The 19308-nt window shown below is 43.9% G+C and overlaps 1 protein-coding gene across 1 annotated transcript in view; it reads right to left on the bottom strand.

Annotated features, from left to right (window-relative positions):
- Window positions 1-376: 376 nt before the first annotated feature.
- Window positions 377-19308, bottom strand: part of LOC110530158 (roquin-1) — a 37516-nt gene continuing 18584 nt past the window's right edge. The window contains exons 8-20 of the mRNA XM_021613008.2: window positions 16696-16814; window positions 15215-15327; window positions 14672-14914; window positions 14249-14466; window positions 13705-14093; window positions 13081-13224; window positions 12567-12722; window positions 11786-12011; window positions 11095-11188; window positions 10874-10970; window positions 10470-10628; window positions 6915-7015; window positions 377-5015 (exon numbers count right to left, since the gene is read on the bottom strand). Coding sequence (XP_021468683.2) covers window positions 4856-5015; window positions 6915-7015; window positions 10470-10628; window positions 10874-10970; window positions 11095-11188; window positions 11786-12011; window positions 12567-12722; window positions 13081-13224; window positions 13705-14093; window positions 14249-14466; window positions 14672-14914; window positions 15215-15327; window positions 16696-16814 — 2219 coding nt within the window. The 3' untranslated portion in view covers window positions 377-4855. The remainder of the gene's footprint in view (window positions 5016-6914; window positions 7016-10469; window positions 10629-10873; window positions 10971-11094; window positions 11189-11785; window positions 12012-12566; window positions 12723-13080; window positions 13225-13704; window positions 14094-14248; window positions 14467-14671; window positions 14915-15214; window positions 15328-16695; window positions 16815-19308) is intronic.

Genomic DNA, 19308 nt, shown 5'->3' with positions numbered 1-19308 from the left:
GTTCAATTAGCTTTATTGATACACTGTATACCCTCCACAACACCACTGCCGGTCAGAATAAACTAGCTAGCTGGGAAGGGCTCATCATGACAACTAACTAAACATGTCTCCACGCTGTGTAACATTACACACGCCATCAATGTGGCCGTAAATTGGTTGATACTCCTTAATCCTCTCTTAAATTCCGTTTGATCCCTTAAATTGGTGGTGGGCAAAATTAATCTCTGTCCTCCACAGTCTGGGGTGGATAAAGATGTGTGGGCTAACAGGCAGTGCCAGATAAAAATAATGTAGTGTTATGCATGATAATACTTGCGCTCAGATGTTCACTCATTTCCCCATGGGAAAAATGGGAAAGTAAAACAAGACGCCAATATCAGAGTTAGCAATATCTTTTAATCCACCCCCCTCAGCATAGAATCACTGTTGTACATAAATTAAAAAAAGATTCTCTCAATTTCACAGGTTCATTTCTCTCTTAAAAACTTCCAGTTTGACCTCCCTCTCGTATCAAACAAAAAAAGCAGATTGTATTATACAAAAATGCAAACCAATTTTCACACAGTGAATTCTCTTACAAAGTCATAAAATGGTGTAATAATGGCTACATCCACATTGGAGGAAGATAATTCTAAACATTCCTTAATGGAGTATAATACATATAAAAACGTTATTTTCTTGCTGAAATTAAAACTGTACCTTAATTTAAGAGATATTTTACAAGGGATTAATCATTAAAAAAAAAACAGCCATTGAGTTTTTCCCAAAAGTTAGGAATTCAAATGTGAGCCCAAAACAGCAGTAAGAGTTCTGTGGTTTGGGGGAAGAGTTCATTGGCTGTGTGAAGGAGGGGTAGGCAGCAGTTTCACTCAGAAACAAATGAAAGCATGAGACTGACATGAACATCATTGCTATTCCCATAGAAACTATATCATTGTTAATTCTACTCACCTATTGGCTTTCAGAAAGGGACAGTTTACTCCAAAATCAAAGTTTGTTACACATTTTAGACCTCAAGTGGTTTAACGTTTATTCAAGGTCACGTCCCAAAACATTACACACACACACACACACACGGTTTGGGACATGACCTTGAATAAACGTTAAACCACTTGAGATATATATAAACTATATGCCTTAAACCCAGAATGAGTGGAAATGATAGGCACTGAATTATGTTCAGGTAACTAGACTATGTTCACCTTTGCCATTGATTTGGGGATTGAGGCTTATAGCTGGATCTTCACAATAGATGGCATGGAATGTGGCCTCAAGCCAACAGACCACTTTTGATATCTAAAATCACAAATTTGAAGTGAACTCTCTTGAAGGCTCACAGCTGGAGGGACTTAAGGGTAAGCACATTTTCATGACTATTCTGAAACAAATGAAAACTTGTGTGTGGATGAGTGTGACGCCAAGTTTGACAGTTTCCCTGTGGATGGACAACATGATGCGTCGCCTTGGGATGCGTTACATAGATCACTGTAAGACTGGGAAGTTAGTTATTTCACTCAACGACAGGAAGAAAGAAAAACAAACCCAACTAGCTGATTACATTTTCCCCCAGCAGAAACACATTTTTTTGTGCTAAATATTACAAAACATGAGTCTCTGCCTGTCATGTGATTAGTGATGGTGGTGACAAAATGAGTGTGCCAATTAAGATTGCTTTCAATTTGGTTAGGGTGCTTCCAAATGATCTCATACTGTTGGAAGGAATGGCCTAGGACTATTCCTTGAGAATATGAAGCATGCCTTTGACTAAATTAAAGGCTTACCCGGATGACCTCTTAAAAAAAGAGAAAACCCCAACACATTTCTAATATTTCCACACCGTCACCCAGCACAGCGCACTTTACTTTGACAAAAAGACAGTGTACATTTCCTACAATACAACCTAACACACGCACACAAACATTTTTATTGTTGTTGTACATTTTCATCATTAAATTGTGTCTTCTTTTGGAAGCATATTTCAGTAGAGAACTTATCTTTGTTTGAACACAAAAAGATTAAGTGAACACACATCAATGCGCACAGAAGTCCTTCAACTGGGAAAGGATAAAGTCTGTTGGCAACCAGTAGAGAAATAAAATAAAACATTTAGCTGATTCTAAGTAGAGATCATTTAATATAAATGCTGAGCGAGTAGAATAAGAGGTGGCACGTTAATAGTGCTTAGTATATTAATGTATGTATACATACTCATATGTATAAGTGAGTTGTTTACCTAAACAATAAAATATAGCAAAGAGTAGCCCAAGAGGCATGAAGTGTGGTTGAAAAAAAAAAAACACCCTAGAACTGACCCTGGCCCTCAACACCCATCTACACTGATCGCTGACCCTTTTTTTTTTCCTGAACCCAAATTATGAAACCCGATCCGTCACCGACATTCCGTGTATTCGTAACCGTTTGAGCACTGGGATCAACCTCTTTGCATTTCAGCGCAGCTTTTTCCTCCAATGGCCAATCATGACAATTGTTTACAAAAAGGCATAGAGCTCCTTAAAGAGCATCAGCGATAAACAATTACCATGACAGAACATCAATAATAAAGTAATAATCCTAATAATAAAAAGCATGAGCTGGCGCACACCCAGAGAACATTATTTAGTGTAGAGGTTTTGACTAATGGTGAATAAACTGGAAGCTATAAAAACAAAGTCGGCACACTCCATACGCTTTACCTCTCAGTAATTTATTGGGTAAAAAAAACAACGTTTCGAAAGGCACACAAACATTTGTGTTTTTTTTTACCCAATATATTACTGTGAGTTATACATATGGATTGTGCAACTCTTTGTTTTTATAGCTTCCAATAATAATAATACCAGAAAACGATATAGTGAAAAATATCATTAAAAAGATCAAGACTTTGACTAGAGGCTTTTTGAGGGGCAACACACTGGCTGCTTGCTTTAAGCCTCACATGTGTGGCCCAAAGTCCTGGGTTTTGAATCCACTAAGATACCCTGAATATGTGTCTTGATACAGACTTGTTCTAAAATGAACTAATAGTACACGGTTAAAAACAAAAAAAGGGATAGGACTTTTTTTAAAGCCTGTAGAATGACAGTTATTTAAGACACTTCGCTACTCTAACGGTTGACATTGACGCACAAACCATTGAAAAGGACTGTTTGGCAGACTACAGACACCTTTAACACACACACGTATTAAGAACAAGAGGAGCCAAAAAAATGTGCATATTGAACCATTTTACTTCCCCTCCAATTATGGACTAGCGTTCAGGCAAGCCACACCCCCTTAAATCGCAATTTACGCAAGCAAAAAAACAAACAAGGGAACGCAACTTCATAGAAGTTAAGGAGAACCAATGACAAGATAATCCCAATGGGGAGGCCTTTTCAATGACCAGATAAGGAGCTCTGAGGAAGACGAAGAACAAAAACACCAATCACCCCCTATGATTCAATTCACACTGGGAGGGGATTCAATCTCTCTCGCAACGTGGAAAATGTTCTTCCTGCAGTGTGAAAATGTATGTTGTGTTACACTCCCTGGAATTTGCATTTCCGCACTGCAAGTTTGATTGAATTCCAGCCCATCAAAGTACAAACAAGACATTTCTGCAGCAAGTCACACCCCATCCCACGAGAAGCACATAGTATGTTCCCTTATAGAAAACATGAGAAAAGCTCATTATCAAAAAGATACATCTTGCAATCTTTAAAACAGAATGCTTTGGTTAATAAGATACTGCTTTTCAAGTATGAAACAGACATACGATGTATTCATAAAATGCACTAATAAAAATCAGACTTCTCATGGCGGGTTAAATACGGCATGCAGCTTGAAGCGACATGGTCTTGTTTGGCTTTGAGGGTTGACTGAGCGTTGGTGGAACGTTCCCCCCCCCCCCCCCCATCTGGTCAACCACGTTTTACGATTCTGGGGGTGGCGCATTCCTGAACACTAGCGGTTACACCTTTATTACTGAACGCCAACAGAACGATTACTACACTGACTAACCGTTAGTTAGCTGTCAAAGGCATCAGAAAGAAACAACGTGTCATACCGGGGTGGCAGGAAGTCTAGTGGTTAGAGCGTTGGGCCAGTAACTGAAAGGTTGCTAGATCGAATCCCCGAGCTGACGAGGTAAAAATCGGTCGTTTCGCCCCTGAACAAGGCAGTTAACCCACTGTTCCTAGGCCGTCATTGTAAATAAGAATTTGTCCTTAACTGACTTGCCTTATAAAATATCAGGCTATAATGCATTATAAACAGACACTTACATGATACTTTTGACAGCTGACATAACTACGTCGTAAAACACCAAGACTTTTGATAGCTATGTTGTACATAAGACCAAAATGACCATAACTTGAGTTAGGATTCGATACTAAATTGGTTACAAAATTGAACGTTTACATTTCACAGCCTTAAAACCATCTTTGGGGGTAATTAAGGTCCCTGCAAGTTGCTTACCCTGGTAACGGGCACAAAAATAGAGGGGGAGAATTGAGAAATAATCCACCCTTCGATGCACTACGTGTCTTGGTACGTGATATCTACGTAGGAGGGATAGCCTTCTTTGAACAATTACCATCATCATCTGCTTTTTTTGACATATCTACTTTGAAAGTCTTTTTATATAATCCCAGTAAAAAAAAAAAAAAAACACAAGAGAAATAAATGTCATCAAATGGTTTCCAGGCGATGAAAGTCATAAAAAATAAAGAAAATGCTCATTCACAGAACAAAAAGAAAGAAAATTCATATCACGGCAGATACTGCTCATCCTCTAAATAAAACAAGTATGTGTGTGCATGCTTTAGAACAAAGGCTCTGAGTGTGTGTTTGTTGTGTGTGTCGCAGTGTATATGGTCTAGGAGCAGGAATGGACCACACCGTTCTTCTGCAGATCAGAGCCCCCGGGTCCTGGTTCAGAACACAGGCTAAGCGATGACGCCCTAGTGGTCAGTGACAGCATGGCTCCGCCCACACCACCATCCTGAACTAGACCGCTGGAGCCATTCGACACCTCACTAGAAACGAGGAGAAAGACGAAGAGAGAGAAACAGAGAGGCTTAAAGATCACACAGTTGGAAGTTTACATACAGTGAATTCACTCCAACCTAAGTGTATCACAATTCCAGTGGGTCAGATGTTTACATACACTAAGTTGACTGTCCCTTTAAACAGCTTGGAAAATTCCAGAAAATTATGTAATGGCTTTAGAAGTTTCTGATAGGCTAATTGACATCACTTGAGTCAATTGGAGGTGTACCTGTGGATGTATTTCAAGGCCTACCTTCAAGCTCAGTGCATCATGGGAAAATCGAAAGAAATCAGCCAAGACCTCAGAAAAAAAATGGTCTGGTTCATCCTTGGGAGCAATTTCCAAACGCCTGAAGGTGCCACGTTCAGCTCAAAGAATAGTACTGTGGCGTACAGCAGGTCAGCCACCAGGGGGAGACTCAGAGGCCTAGTGACAAACATAGTATACATCACGAGGTGATGGCTCCATCTGCTGGACATGCCAGGTCTTGACGGGCTCTCCGGCCAGGACTAATTGGGATCTGGTGAGTAATCAAAGGCTGATTGCTCACCAGCTGTGCAAGGCCCATAAAGCTGCCAGAAGGGCAGCACACAAGGGAGAGTAGGGGAAGAAAGGACTCCCGTATAGTTGGGGACGGTTGCAAAGGTATGAGGAGGGAGTTCAGTTTTTGTGGCCGACAGGAGCCCAGAAGACGGTAGAGCGGCGAGGGTCTCATATATCCTTTTTGATTTATTATTTAAACACCCTTGAAACCGAGCTAATCATACTCTGATCTTTGTAAATGTCTTGACCAAACCCCCTGGTCTGCCACAAGTACGCAAGTATAAAACACCATGGGACCACGCAGCTGTCATACCGCTCAGGCAGAGACGCCTTCTGTCTTCTCGAGATGAACGTACTTTGGTGCAAAAAATGCAAATCAATCCCAGAATAACAGCAAAGGACCTTGTGAAGATGCTGGAGGAAACAGGTACAAAAGTATCTATAGCCACAGTAAAACAAGTCCTATATCGACATAACCTGAAAGGCCGCTCAGCAAGGAAGACGCCACTGCTCCAAAACCACCATAAAAAAGCAAGACTACGGTTTGCAACTGCACATGGGGACAAAGATCATACTTTTTGTAGAAATGTCCTCTGGTCTGATGAAAAATAGAACTGTTTGGAGGAAAAAGGGGGATGCTTGCAAACCGAAGAACACCATCCCAACCGTGAAGCAGTATCATGTTGTGGGGGTGCTTTGCTGCAGGAGGGACTGGTGCACTTCACAAAATAGATGGCATCATGAGGATGAAAATTATGTGGATATATTGAAGCAACATCAATACATCAGTTGATGTAAGTTAAAGCTTGGTCGCAAATGGGTCTTCCAAATGAACAATGACCCCAGCATACTTCCAAAGCTGTGGCAAATGGCTTAAGGACAACAAAGTCAAGGTATTGGAGTGACCATCACAAAGCCCTGACCTCAATCATATAGAAAATTTGTGGACAGAACTGAAAAAGCATGTGCAAGCAAGGAGGCCTACAAACCTGACTCAGTTACACAGGCTCTGTCAGGAGGAATGGGCCAAAATTCACCCAACTTATTGTGGGAAGCTTGTGGAAGGCTACCTGACACGTTTGACCCAAGTTAAACAATTTAAAGGCAATGCTACCACATACTAATTGAGTGTATGTCACCTTCTGACCCACTGGGAATGTGATGCTGAAATAAATTATTCTGACATTTCACATTCTTAAAATAAAGTGGTGATCCTAACTGACCTAAGACAGGGAAGTTTTACTATGATTAAATGTATTTGGCTACGGTGTATGTAAACTTCCGAGATATTATCCTTCAGCATGTCATGTGTTTTACTATTGAGTTGTGTGTCTCCACTCACCCCAGGGCCAGAGCAATCTCCTCCAGCTGGGCCTTGTGGTCCTGCTGGCCATTCTCTGCAGTCTTCGTCTTGTACAGGACCTCATGAGTCACCTGGCTGTCCTGTAGAGACCACAACAACTCACATGTCATGGAGAGGGTGTCTGTCTGTGCACATGTGTCGTGAATGTAATATTCTATAACTGCCTTAATGTTGCTGGACCTCAGGAAGAATAGCTGCTGCCTTGGCAGTAGCTAATGGGGATCCATAATAAAATACAGACACATGAACACAAACCAGCTATACTACCAGACGACAACATCAATGGAGCCGAAGGAGATGGCTGCCATTTCACGATCCCCTAACCAATTGTCCTATTGTGTATGTTTTTTTACATTATTTGTAACTTATTTTGTTCATAATGTTTGTCACCGTGCCTAATGACCGAAAAGAGCTTCTAGATATCGATTTCTCACCCCATACTGAAGGAATACTTTTTCTTTAACGAGTCTGATGAGAAGAATTTACTTCAGACCCCGACAAGGCCTTCATTCGCAGGAGAAAGAGACATCGGGGACAAAGGTCTGGGTGCCTTGTAAGGATCCAATGACGAGCAGGTAATCTCCCTTTACCATTACTCCTATTAGCCAACGTACAATCAATGGGAAATAAACTAAAATCACGTATATCATACCAACGGGACATTTAAAACAGTAATATGTTGTTTCACCGAGTCGTGGCTGAACGACGACATCATACAGCTGGCGGGTTTTAAGCTTTTTCGGCAGGATAGAACAGCAGCCTCTGGTAAGACAAGGGGTGGCGGTGTATGTATATTTGCAAACAACAGCTGGTGCACAAAATCGAAAGAAGTCTAAGTTTTGCTCGCCTGAAGTAGAGTATCGCATGATAAGCTGTAGACCACACTATTTGCCGAGAGAGTTTTCATCTATATTCTTCATAGCTGTTTATTTACCACCACAAACCTATGCTGGCACTAAGACCGCACTCGATGGGCTGTATACAGCCATAAGCAAACAGGAAAACGCTCATCCAGAGGCGGCGCTCCTAGTGGCCAGGGACTTTAATGCAGAGAAACTTAAATCCGTTTTACCTCATTTCTATCAGCATGTTAATTGTGCAACCAGAGGGAAAAACTTTAGACAACCTTTACTCCACACACTGACATGCACAAAGCTCTCCCTCACCCTCCATTTGGCAAATCTGACCATAATTCTATCCTCCCGACTCCTGCTTACAAGCAAAATATAAAGCAGGAAGCACCAGTGACTCGGTCTATAAAAAAAAGTGGTCAGTTTGAAGCAGATGCTAAGCTACAGGACTGTCAGCTAGCACAGACTGGAACATGTTCCGGGATTCTTCCAATGGAATTGAGGAGTACACCACATCTGTCACTGGCTTCATCAATAAGTGCATCGATGACGTCGTCCCCACAGTGACCGTACGTACAAACCCCAACCAGAAGCCGTAAATGACAAGTAACATCCACACTTAGCTAAAGGGTAGAGCTGCCGCTTTCAAGGAGCGGGACTCTAACCCGGAATCTTATAAGAAATCCCGCTATGCCCTCCATCAAACAGGCAAAGCGTCAATACAGGACTAAGATTGAATCATACTACACCGGGTCCGACATTCATCGGATGTGGCAGGTCTTGCAAACTATTGCAGACCACAAAGGGAAGCAGAGCCGCGAGCTGCCCACTGACAAGCCAAATAGCTTCGAGGCAAGTAACACTGAAACATGCATGAGAGCATCAGCTGTTCCGGACGACTATGTGATCACGCTCTCCGTAGCCGATATGAGTAAGACCTTTAAACAGGTCAACATTCACTAGGCCGCAGGGCCAGACGGATTACCAGGACGTATACTCCGAGCATGCGCGGACCAACTGGCAAGTCTCTTCACTGACATTTTCAACCTGTCCCTGACTGTGATACCAACATGTTTCAAGCAAACCACCATAGTTACTGTGCCCAAGAACACTAAGCTAACCTGCCCAAATCACTAACGACCTGTAGCACTCACATCTGTAGCCATGAAGTGCTTTGAAAGGCTGGTCATGGCTCACAACACCATTATCCCGCTAAACCTAGACCCACCCCAATTTGCATACTGCCCAAACAGATCCACAGATGATGCAATCTCTATTGCACTCCACACTGCCCTTTCCCACCTGGACAAAAGGAACACCTATGTGAGAATGTTATTCATTGACTACAGCTCAGCGTTCAACACCATAGTGCCCTCAAAGCTCATCACTAAGCTAAGGACCCTGGGATTAAACACCTCCATCTGCAACTGGATCCTGGACTTCCTGACGAGCCGCCTCCAGGTGGTAAGAGTAGGTAACAACACATCCGCCACACTAATCCTCAACACAGGGGCCCCTCAGGGATTCGTGCTCAGTCCCCTTCTATACTCCCTGTTCACTCACGACTACACGGCAAGGCACGACTCGAACACCATCATCAAGTTTGCCGATGACAACAGCGGTAGGCCGGATCACCGACGAGACAGCCAATAGGGAGGAGGACAGAGACCTGGCCTGGTGGTGCCAGAATAACAAATCTCCCCCTCAAAGTAAATCAAGACAAAGGAGATGATTGTGAACTACAGGAAAAGGAGGACCGAGCACAACCCCATTCCCATCGATGGGGCTGTAGTGGAGCAGGTTGAGAACTTCAAGTTCCTTGGTGTCTACATCATCAACAAACTATCATGGTCCAAACACACAAAGACAGTTGTGAAGAGGGCACAACAATGCCTATTCCCCCTCTGGAGACTGAGAAATATGGCATGGGTCCTCAGATCCTCAAAAGGTTCTACAGCTGCACCATCGAGAGCATGACTGGTTGCATCAACGCCTGGTATGGCAACTGCTCGGCCTCCGATCACAAGGCACTACAGAGGGTAGTGCGTACGACCCAGTACATCACTGGGGCTAAGCTGCCTGCCATCCAGGACCTCTAAACCAGGTGGTGTCAGAGGAAGGCCCTAAAAATTGTCCGACTCCAGCCAACCTAGTCAGACTGTTATCTCTGCTACCGCACAGCAAGCGGTACTGGAGCGCCAAGTCTAAGTCCAAAAGGCTTCTACCAGCTTCCAGCCAGAAGACTCCTGAACAGCTAATCAAAGGGCTACCTAGAGCCCTCTTTTACACTGCTGCTACACTGTTTATTATCTATGCATAGTCACTAACTCTATCCATGTACATATTACCTCAACTAACCGGTGCCCCTGCACATTGACTCTGTACCAGTACCTCCTGTATATAGCCTCGCTATTGTTATTTTACTGCTGCTGTTTAATTATTTGTTACTTTTATGTATATGTTTTACTTAACACTTATTTTTCTTAACTTCTTAAAGCATTGTTGGTTAAGGGCTTGTAAGTAATGTAATACCTGTTGTATTTGGCGCATGTGACAAATACAATTTGATATGGCATAAGGCTAGCAATAACTCTATAGGGCATTGGGGGCAGGGCAGAATGATTTCACATTGTAATACAGACAACCTACTATTCTCCCATCAATCCATCCCCCTCTCCCTCACCATGTCCATCTCGCGGGTCCTCTTGCCGATCTCCCTCTCCACCTGGTGGAGCTCTATGCTGAGCTGTTCACTGGACACTGGGGCAGCGCTGCCGGAACCCCCCGCTGGACCAGGCCACTTCCCCCCCTGCTGGCCCTGGTTCTGACCTGGCTGGGAGAGCTGGTGGAAGAGGAGGAGGGAGTCCAGGGTTAGTAAGGTCAGTTTTTCCACCCTACAATTAACCCCATTCTCTACCAATACTTACAAGCTCGGATGCCCCGTACCCCCAAAAAATGCTAGGTTTTTTGTCTCAATTTCAAAGCAAAATGTTGATGTTGCCCGTCCTGGATTCTGGTTGAGGGTGTCTACACATGAGTATTACAAGTGTTTGTCCCATCTCTCTGTTTGTGTGTGTGAATACACACCTCCATGCCGTGGATCTGAGACTGTTGGTTGATCTGCTGGTTGACCTGTTGGAGCTCAGTCTTCAGCTGCTCTCTGTCCTGAGTTGGCATAGGCAGCCTGAGAAAGAAGAGAACCGTCAGAATTACTGATAAATGTGAATTAATAGTGGGAAGGAGTGAATGAGTGATTGATGGATGGATGAGAGGATAAATAAATGGATGAGAGGTGTGTTCGTCCGTACCTTTCACTGAAGTGTCCCTGAGAGGAGGAGACAGTTTGGTGGGAGGGGTAGGAGGCACCGCCCCAGCCTCCGTGGTTCTCATAGGAGTACTCCGCTGTTGGCGGGACAATGATGCGTTAACAACCATGTCTTAGATACTTGGTTCAAATATTCATTGAGACATGCAACGAAAAACGTTTTGCAACTGAAAGCGAAATGAAGTGTTCCTTAAAGGGGTAGTTCACCCAAATCACAAAATGAAATTTGTTTCCTTACCCTGTAAGCAGTATATGGACAAGGTATGACTGCAATCAATGCTTTGGTTTAGGTTACCTGGCACAAATCCCATTAAAGTCATTGGACCGATATTAGCATTTTTTGAGCATCATGTTCAAATCATTTTATATGGGACTTAAATGAGCTTCACTTCAGAATGATTTGGACATGTGAGACTGCTAAAATGTTAGCATTTGGAACAATGCCAGGTAAATAAAACCAAAGATTGGATTGCAGTCATACCTTGGCCAAAGACCGCTTACAGGGTAAGGAAACCAATGTGTCATATTGTAATTTGGGTGAACTATCCCTTTAAGTCCAGGGCAGTCTCTCTCTGTTTCCTTCTGTTTGGTGCCTAATGAATATGACCGTGATAAAGGTGACAACAGTGAATGGTCAAAGTAAAGTTGCAAGTGCCAAGTGTGAGTAACCTTACCGGCTATGGCCATGTGCTTGGGGTTGGGTCCCTGGGTGGAGCCCAAGGCTTGCATGGGGCCTGTCGTCTGGTAGCCTGTCTTGGAGGTGCGTGAGATGGCTCCGAAGCGCGACACAGTGGGCTGGGGGCCGAAAGGGATGATGGGGTCGTCGTCCTTCACCTCTGTCCCCCGCCTGACCTGGGCATCCATGGAGGGCTCCCCCCGTCTACCATTACCGTCCACATTCTAGATAGAGAAGGGGGGGTGGGCATTTAGAACGGTCATTTAGCAGGCCCCTTATTTAGTAACAGTAGCAGGCCCTTCATTTAAAAATGATTTAACAGTCATTCTACAAAGAGACGCAGGAGGGAAAGAGAAATAAACAAAAAGGCTGGGTTGAAAAAGACAGAGTAGTGGCACATTTTAGAATTGTAGACATTGATCAGACGCGCTCATCCAGAGTGAAATACAATAATAAAACAAAATGGAGAGAGGGAAAGATGGGGCGAAGAGGGAAAGATGGTGCGAAGAGAGGAAAATGAGAGCGAAAGGCCGAGGGGCAATTAACAATTGAACCATTTAACAGATGCTCTCAAACAAAGCCAAGAGGAGAGATGGTGAAGTAAGAAGATAAAAAAAAGGGAGGAAGACACTAGGTAAAATAGAGCTCATGAAACTTATTGTTCTAATCCTCCTCATCAAGCACAACACTGCTCCTGTGACATCTGAACCAGTAACACGTTCAGACACATACCCGTCTCGCTAAGACCCACCGGCACTATTCCAACTGTCACCACTCACCATCATCTCCATGGCCCCGGGCGCCATGACATCTTTGGGCTTCGAGTCCTTGGTGCCGATGTAGGAGCCGATGGTGTCACAGGACCAGGGAGAGTACTGGCCCGCGTAGTCGGGCTCCCTGCACTTCCCAAAGGCTTTGGAGCTCTCCTCCCCATACTGTGGAGACAGGCAGATGTGTTAGTAACTTGTATATCCATGCTAACTAGGAAACAGCATTTAAACATGCTAAAACATAGGCATTTTAGAAACATGTATATAGGGCGGAATAATATCAAATTTTACTGAAACAGGGTCATCGCTAGATAAGATTGTCATAACTAAAACAGAACCAGAAGCTCTGTTTTGAAACCGTTATAAATAGACAATGTCATGACATTAAAACTACCCGTGGGGAGCTTTGAAGGCCAACACTAGTCACTCAACAGTTTGTTTCTGGACCAGGCAGAACTGACTTGTGTGTGTTGACCCTGAGTGACATTCGGTGCGTATGTGTGTGTGTGTGGGGGGTCCTCGCCTCTGGGGGGTAGTCGCTGGGGAAGGTGTGGGGGAGGGTGGGCGAGGGAGCGATGACCTTCCTCTCCTCCAGCTGGGCCATCAGCTCCTTACGGCGGTGGTGCAAGTAGTCTAGGCTGGGCTGGGAGGAGCGCCCGTACGGCTCCTAACAAACCACAGGACAACATTTCTAATGATTAGTTACAATGAAATATAGTGTACACCAATGGTGCAGGTCGCCCAGACTGGGCTGGGAAGAGTGGCCATACTGCTCCTAGTTAACTCACCTCGGGACACAGTTCATGAGATAACTATTCAATATTAAATACATCTGACTTCTGGCCAACTTCTAACGACACAAATGTCTAACTCAAGGGAGATGCAGCTCATATCTTATGAGTTATCAGACAACTGCATTGTAGTCCGTGTGTATGTTCACCAATGGTCATCAACCTGGAGTTTTACAGGGTTTGCTAGCTTTTTGCTGAGCCCAGTGGCAACACAGCCAGATTCAACTGATCAACTGTTCATCCAGACCTTGGACTGGTTGAGTAAGGTTTTACTACTGGTCTGGTCCAAAAAGCCAATCTACCTTGTAACTCTCTGGGACCAGGGTTGCTGACCACTGTGGAGGAACCAAACTCACTCTGACGTAGGACCTCAAGGGTTGGGGCTGGGCCCCTGGTGGGTAGAATCCTTCTGGGGGGTACCTCTCCCTGGCAGCCTGCTCCTGGTGGTAAGGGGGCCCTTCCAGGGGTGCAGGGCTCATCCGGACCATGTCGTCCCTCTGCGAGGGGTAGGGCTGGGGCGGAGGGGGGGGGCCGGGGTAAGGGCCGTGACGGCCCCGGGTGTCATAGTGGGATGGGGGAGGGTAGGAAAAGGGAGGGCCCGAGTGGGGGGCCGGGTAAGGGCGATCGGGTGGGCCGTAGTCAGGGTAGGGGTCCTGGTAGGGGAGTCCGGCGGGCTCGCTGGGGGGAGGGGGGTTGCGGATGTAGCGCTGGGGGGCGTACTGGGGGGGCTGCTGGTAGGGGTAACCTGTGGGGCGAGGGGGGACATTTTCTTCATATTGGTCATTCAACAATATAGGTTCAAAACACAATCAATGAAAGCATTGAAATAAGTAAAAGTAAAAACATGACAAACTAAATCAGATGTTTCAACAGCACAAAACAAGCGTTTAGCAGCCTCACCTTGGGGATACTGCGAGGGGTCGTACTGCGAGGAGGAGGGCGGGTGGCGAGAGTCAGAGTAGTACATCTCAGGTAGCTGCTGCGGGTACATCTGAGGCCCCCGGGGCACCACGCCACTGGGCATCTGCTTGGGCATGGACATGTGGTCTCCTGGCCCCCTGGAGTAGCCCATGGCATGGGGTGGCTGGGGGTACCCTTGTTTGGGCCCCGAGTCCAGACTGAGGGTAGAAAAACAGTGAGAGTTCTGGATACAATAAATACATAAATCAATCAAGTTTTTGCATCAATGTAAAAAATAATTTTAAAAAGTGTTTATTTAACCAAAAGAATATAGCTAAAACACACATTTTCTTCTGTTACAAAATAGATTAACCAAATAGATATAATTATAAGGTTAGCTGAAAGGCGGTGTTTCCCACTCACGAGTCAGGGGGCGATTCCGGGGAGCTGTTGCTCCCGCCGTCCATCTTGGGCTTGCGCAACAGGTCGTAGGTCACAAGGTCGGTGCCACGGGCGATGAGCTGGGGCATGGGGGGTACGGCTGAGCCGTTGGTGAGGGGCGAGGGCTTCCGGGTCACCCCCACGTCCAGAGAGAGTCCATCGTCCGACAGCAGGCCAGATGAGCCAGGGAGGCGAGCTACCAAACGCTTGTTCATTTTACGGTACCTACGAACAGAAAATACAGTTATACTTCTGGCATTAGTGGCTTGCTATAAAACACAAAATAGTTTTAATTTTACAGTAGCTATAAAAACAGAAAAGTCATCCTACCGTAGATTAAAAAATAAAAAATCTACACCAAGGGGAAGAGATTTTAAAACAGTGCCATTCTAAGTGATAACTATCAAACTCAAGAGAGGTTATCAGTGCAAAATATGTTTAGGTCTATTGATTTAAATGGGAAAGAGGGCAGAGAGTGCGCTATTCCATGGTTGTTAGATGTTTATATTTCTGAAAGGGACTTACTTCTCCAGCTCCTCCTGAGAGTGGGCGAAGGTACAGCTGGCTCCTCGAGGACAGCCTCCCTTCTGCTTCATGTCCCGACACATGTAAGTCTTGTACTTGCTGTGCTGGGGGGGCTGAAGAGAGACACATTTTTAGAGTAACCACGTTTCCAGCCACAGTTTTTAATCGACAGCTGTGATGGAAAGTTGCAGAATTTTATACATGCAGACAGATAATTTGTTCGTTCGACCTGGTGGGATCTGTTTGTGTCTGTAAAATGAATTACGTGAGAAATGGCGTCGGAAATGCATTTCATGTAGACTAGCCTTCACGCACAGCCTACCTGCACTGTAACTGTGAGCTGTTGGCTAGAGAGCACGTGGCAAGACCAGAGTGGGCACATTTGCTATTTAACACAACAGCTTCTGACATAACTGTCCGTAGAGTTGAAAATGTGATGGAAACACATTGCACTTTAGAATTTTTTTCAGTACATGAAAACTTGGAAGTGAAATGGTACATTGTGTGCTTTATTTTCTTTATGCAAATTTTAGATAATTTACCTGAATCTGTCACAAATTGGATGGAAACTTAGAGTGCCTTCAGAAAGTATAAATACCCCTCGACTTATTCCACATTTTGTGTTACAGCCCGAATTCAAAACGGATTCAAATGATATTATTTGCAGTTTTCCTTGTTGAAAACAGGACGTATGTTTTGGAATATTTTTTATTCTGTACAGGCTTCTTTCTTTTCACTCTGTCAATTAGGTTAGTATTGTGGAGTAACTACAATGTTGTTGATCCATCCTCAGTTCTCTCCTATCACAATCATTAAACTGTTTTAAAATCACCATTGGCCTCATGGTGAAATCCCTGAGCGGTTTCCTTCCTCTCCGGCAACTGAGTTAGAAAGGACACCTGTATCTTTGTCATGACTGGGTGTATTGATACACCATCTAAAGTTAAAATAATAACTTCACCATGCTCAAAGGAATATTCAATATCTGCTTTATTTTTATTTTTGTAATTCAATTTACCAATAGGTGCCCTACATTGCGATGCATTGGAAAGCCCGTGTTTGAAATTCTCTGCGCTACAGGATAGAAGATTCTTCCAGAATGCCAATATTGTACAAACTTCAAAAATTTGAAATAAATCTGTATCTTATCTTTAAAGTAGATTTTGAAACACCTATGCCATATTAAATCCCTTTTTACCAAAGTCCGTTTTGCCACATTATTTGAAACATGACAGGGCAATCAATAGTACAATTGGGAAGTACATTACATTTTGGAATGTTGCACCTAAAAGCAACATTTATATTACTCTATACAGAAAGTATTCAGAAAGTAGTCACACCCCTTGGCTTGTAATCGTTAAGGACTGGGGAGTGTTGAAGGATTTTTTTTAAATCCTAGAGGAAAACCTGGTTCAGTCAGTCTGCTTTCCACCAGACACTGGGAGTGAAAGGCGTAGCGGGAAAAGTGTGAGCTACGTTACCTGTTGTGGGTCGGCTCCCTTTTTGCTGTGGTTCTGGATGAAATCTACCAGGCCGTGGACTACAGTCTTCACCGCCACCAGACCTTTCTCCAGCTGCTCCCACGTGGGAGGGGGGGCGTCTAGAGACCCAGAGGACGGAGGGAGATAAGAGTCAATATTTGGCCTGAAGGAGTATAACACAGCATTACAATAGTGAGGCTGATAACTTAGATATCTTGGTCGGTTAGGTCAATGATAAACAATAACTCTTAATAAAATTTATAGGCACTGTGCTCAAAGTACTTAACAGCCCCAAAAATAAAAATATTCACACCCCTGAACTTTTTCCACATTATATTACAGCCTTATTCTAAAATGTATTAAATAATCCCCCCCCCCCCCCTTCAATCTTCAAACAATACCCCATAATGACAAAGCAAAAACAAGTTAACATTTTTGCAAATGTATTAAATATAAAAAACTGAAATGTCACATTTACATTAGAACTCAGACCCTTTACTCAGTACTTTGTTGAAGCACCTTTGGTTGCGATTACAGCCTCGGTTCTTCTTGGGTTTGACGCAACAAGCTTCGCACACCTGTATTTGGGGATTTTCTCCCATTCCTCTCTGCAGATCCTCTCAATCTCTGTCAGGCTGGATGGGGAGCGTCGCTGCACAGCTATTTTCAGGTCTCTCCAGAGAGGTTAGATCGGGTTCAAGTCCGGGCTCTGGCTGGGCCACTCAAGGACATTCAGAGACTTTTCCAGAAGACACTCCTGCATTGTCTTGGCTGTGTGCTTAGGGTCATTGTCCTGTCCTGTCCCCCAGTCGGAGGTCCTGGAGCAGGTTTTCATCAAGGATCTCTGTACATTGCTCCTTTCACCTTGATCCTGATTAGTTTCCCAGTCCCTGAAAAACATCCCCACAGCTTGATGCTGCCACCACCATGCTTCACTGTAGGGATGATACCAGGTTTCCTCCAGACGTGACACTTGGCATTCAGGCCAAAGAGTTCAATCTTGGTTTCATCAGACCAGAGAATTTTGTTTCTCATGGTCTGAGAGTCTTCAGGTGCCTTTTGGCAAACTCCAAGTGGGCCGTCATGTGCCTTTCACTGAGGAGTGGCTTCTGTCTGGCCACTCTACCATAAAGGCCTGATTGGTAGAGCGCTGCAGAGATGCAGGTCACTGTGATCTTGGGGACCTTTCAATGCTGCAGAATTCTTTTGTTACCCTTCCCCAGATCTGTGCCTCAACACAATCCTGTCTCGGAGCGCTACGGACAATTCCGTAAACCTCATGGCTTGGTTTTTGCTCTGACATGCACTGCCAGCTGTGGGACCTTTTATAGACAGGTGTGTGCCTTTCCAAATCATGTCCAATCAATTGAATTTACCACAGGTGGATTCCAATCAAGATGTAGAAACATTAAAGAATGATCAATGGAAACAGGATGCACCTGAGCTCAATTTCAAGTCTCATCGGAAAGGGTCTGAATACTTATGTAAATAAGGTATCAGTTTTTAATTTGTAATATATTTGCAAACCGTTCTAAAACCTGTGTTCACTTTGTGGGGTATTGTGTGTAGATTACTGAGGGAAAAAAATATTTTATACATTTTAGAATAAGGCTGTAACCTAACAAAATGTGGAAAAAGAAAAGCGTCAATACTTTCCAAACTAACTGTATATATACAAAAACGTGTGGACTTCTTCAAATTAGTGGATTCGGCTATCAGTCACATCAGTTGGTGACAGGTGTATAAAATTGAGCACACAGTTATGCAATCTCCACAGACAAACATTGGCAGTAGAATGGCCTTACTGAAGAGCTCAGTGACTTTCAAGGTGGCACCGTCAAATCTTCCGGATTGACTGACCTTCACATCTTAAAGTAATGGACTGTAATTTCTCTTTGCTTATTTGACTTGTTCTTGCCATAATATGGAATTGGTCTTTTACTTATCTTCTGTATGCCACCCCTACCTTGTCACAAAACAACTGATAGGCTCAAATGCATTAAGGAATGAAATTCCACAAATTAACTTTTAACAAGGCACACCTGTTTATTGAAATGCATTCCAGGTGACTACCTCATGAAGCTGGTTGTGAGAATGCCAAGAGTGTGCAAAGCTGTCATCAAGGCAAAGGGTGGCTACATGGAAGAATCTCAAATATAACATGTATCTTGATTTGTTTAACACTTTTTTGGTTACTACATGATTCCATGTGTTATTTCATAGTTTTGATGTCTTTATTATTCTACAATGTAGAAAATAGTACATTCTAAGAACACTAAGAACCCAAATCTGATTTTCTTTCCATATCCGTTCTCCATTTTTTTCCCTGACTGTCCACACTCAGAATTACTTGTGACCCGTATCAGATTTGCACACTCACACTGATGTATCCTCTGAAAGTAGTACACCGATGCAATGGTCATTTCATGTCACTTCTCCTTTTCAAACATTTGGGGTGGTTGTCATGGTAACAGCAGGTCATGTGCAACAACCAAAAAAACACTTCAGAGCAAAATGATCTTATCTGAGAGTGTAGACAGAGGTCGCAAATGGTGGATCGGGTTTGTATCAGGATTGAGATCCAGATACGCAGGTGGTATAAAAATCAGGAGT

The sequence above is a fragment of the Oncorhynchus mykiss genome, chromosome 8 (assembly GCF_013265735.2).
Source record: "Oncorhynchus mykiss isolate Arlee chromosome 8, USDA_OmykA_1.1, whole genome shotgun sequence".
Lineage (NCBI taxonomy): Eukaryota > Metazoa > Chordata > Actinopteri > Salmoniformes > Salmonidae > Oncorhynchus > Oncorhynchus mykiss.
This window is presented reverse-complemented; position numbering and strand designations above follow the sequence as displayed.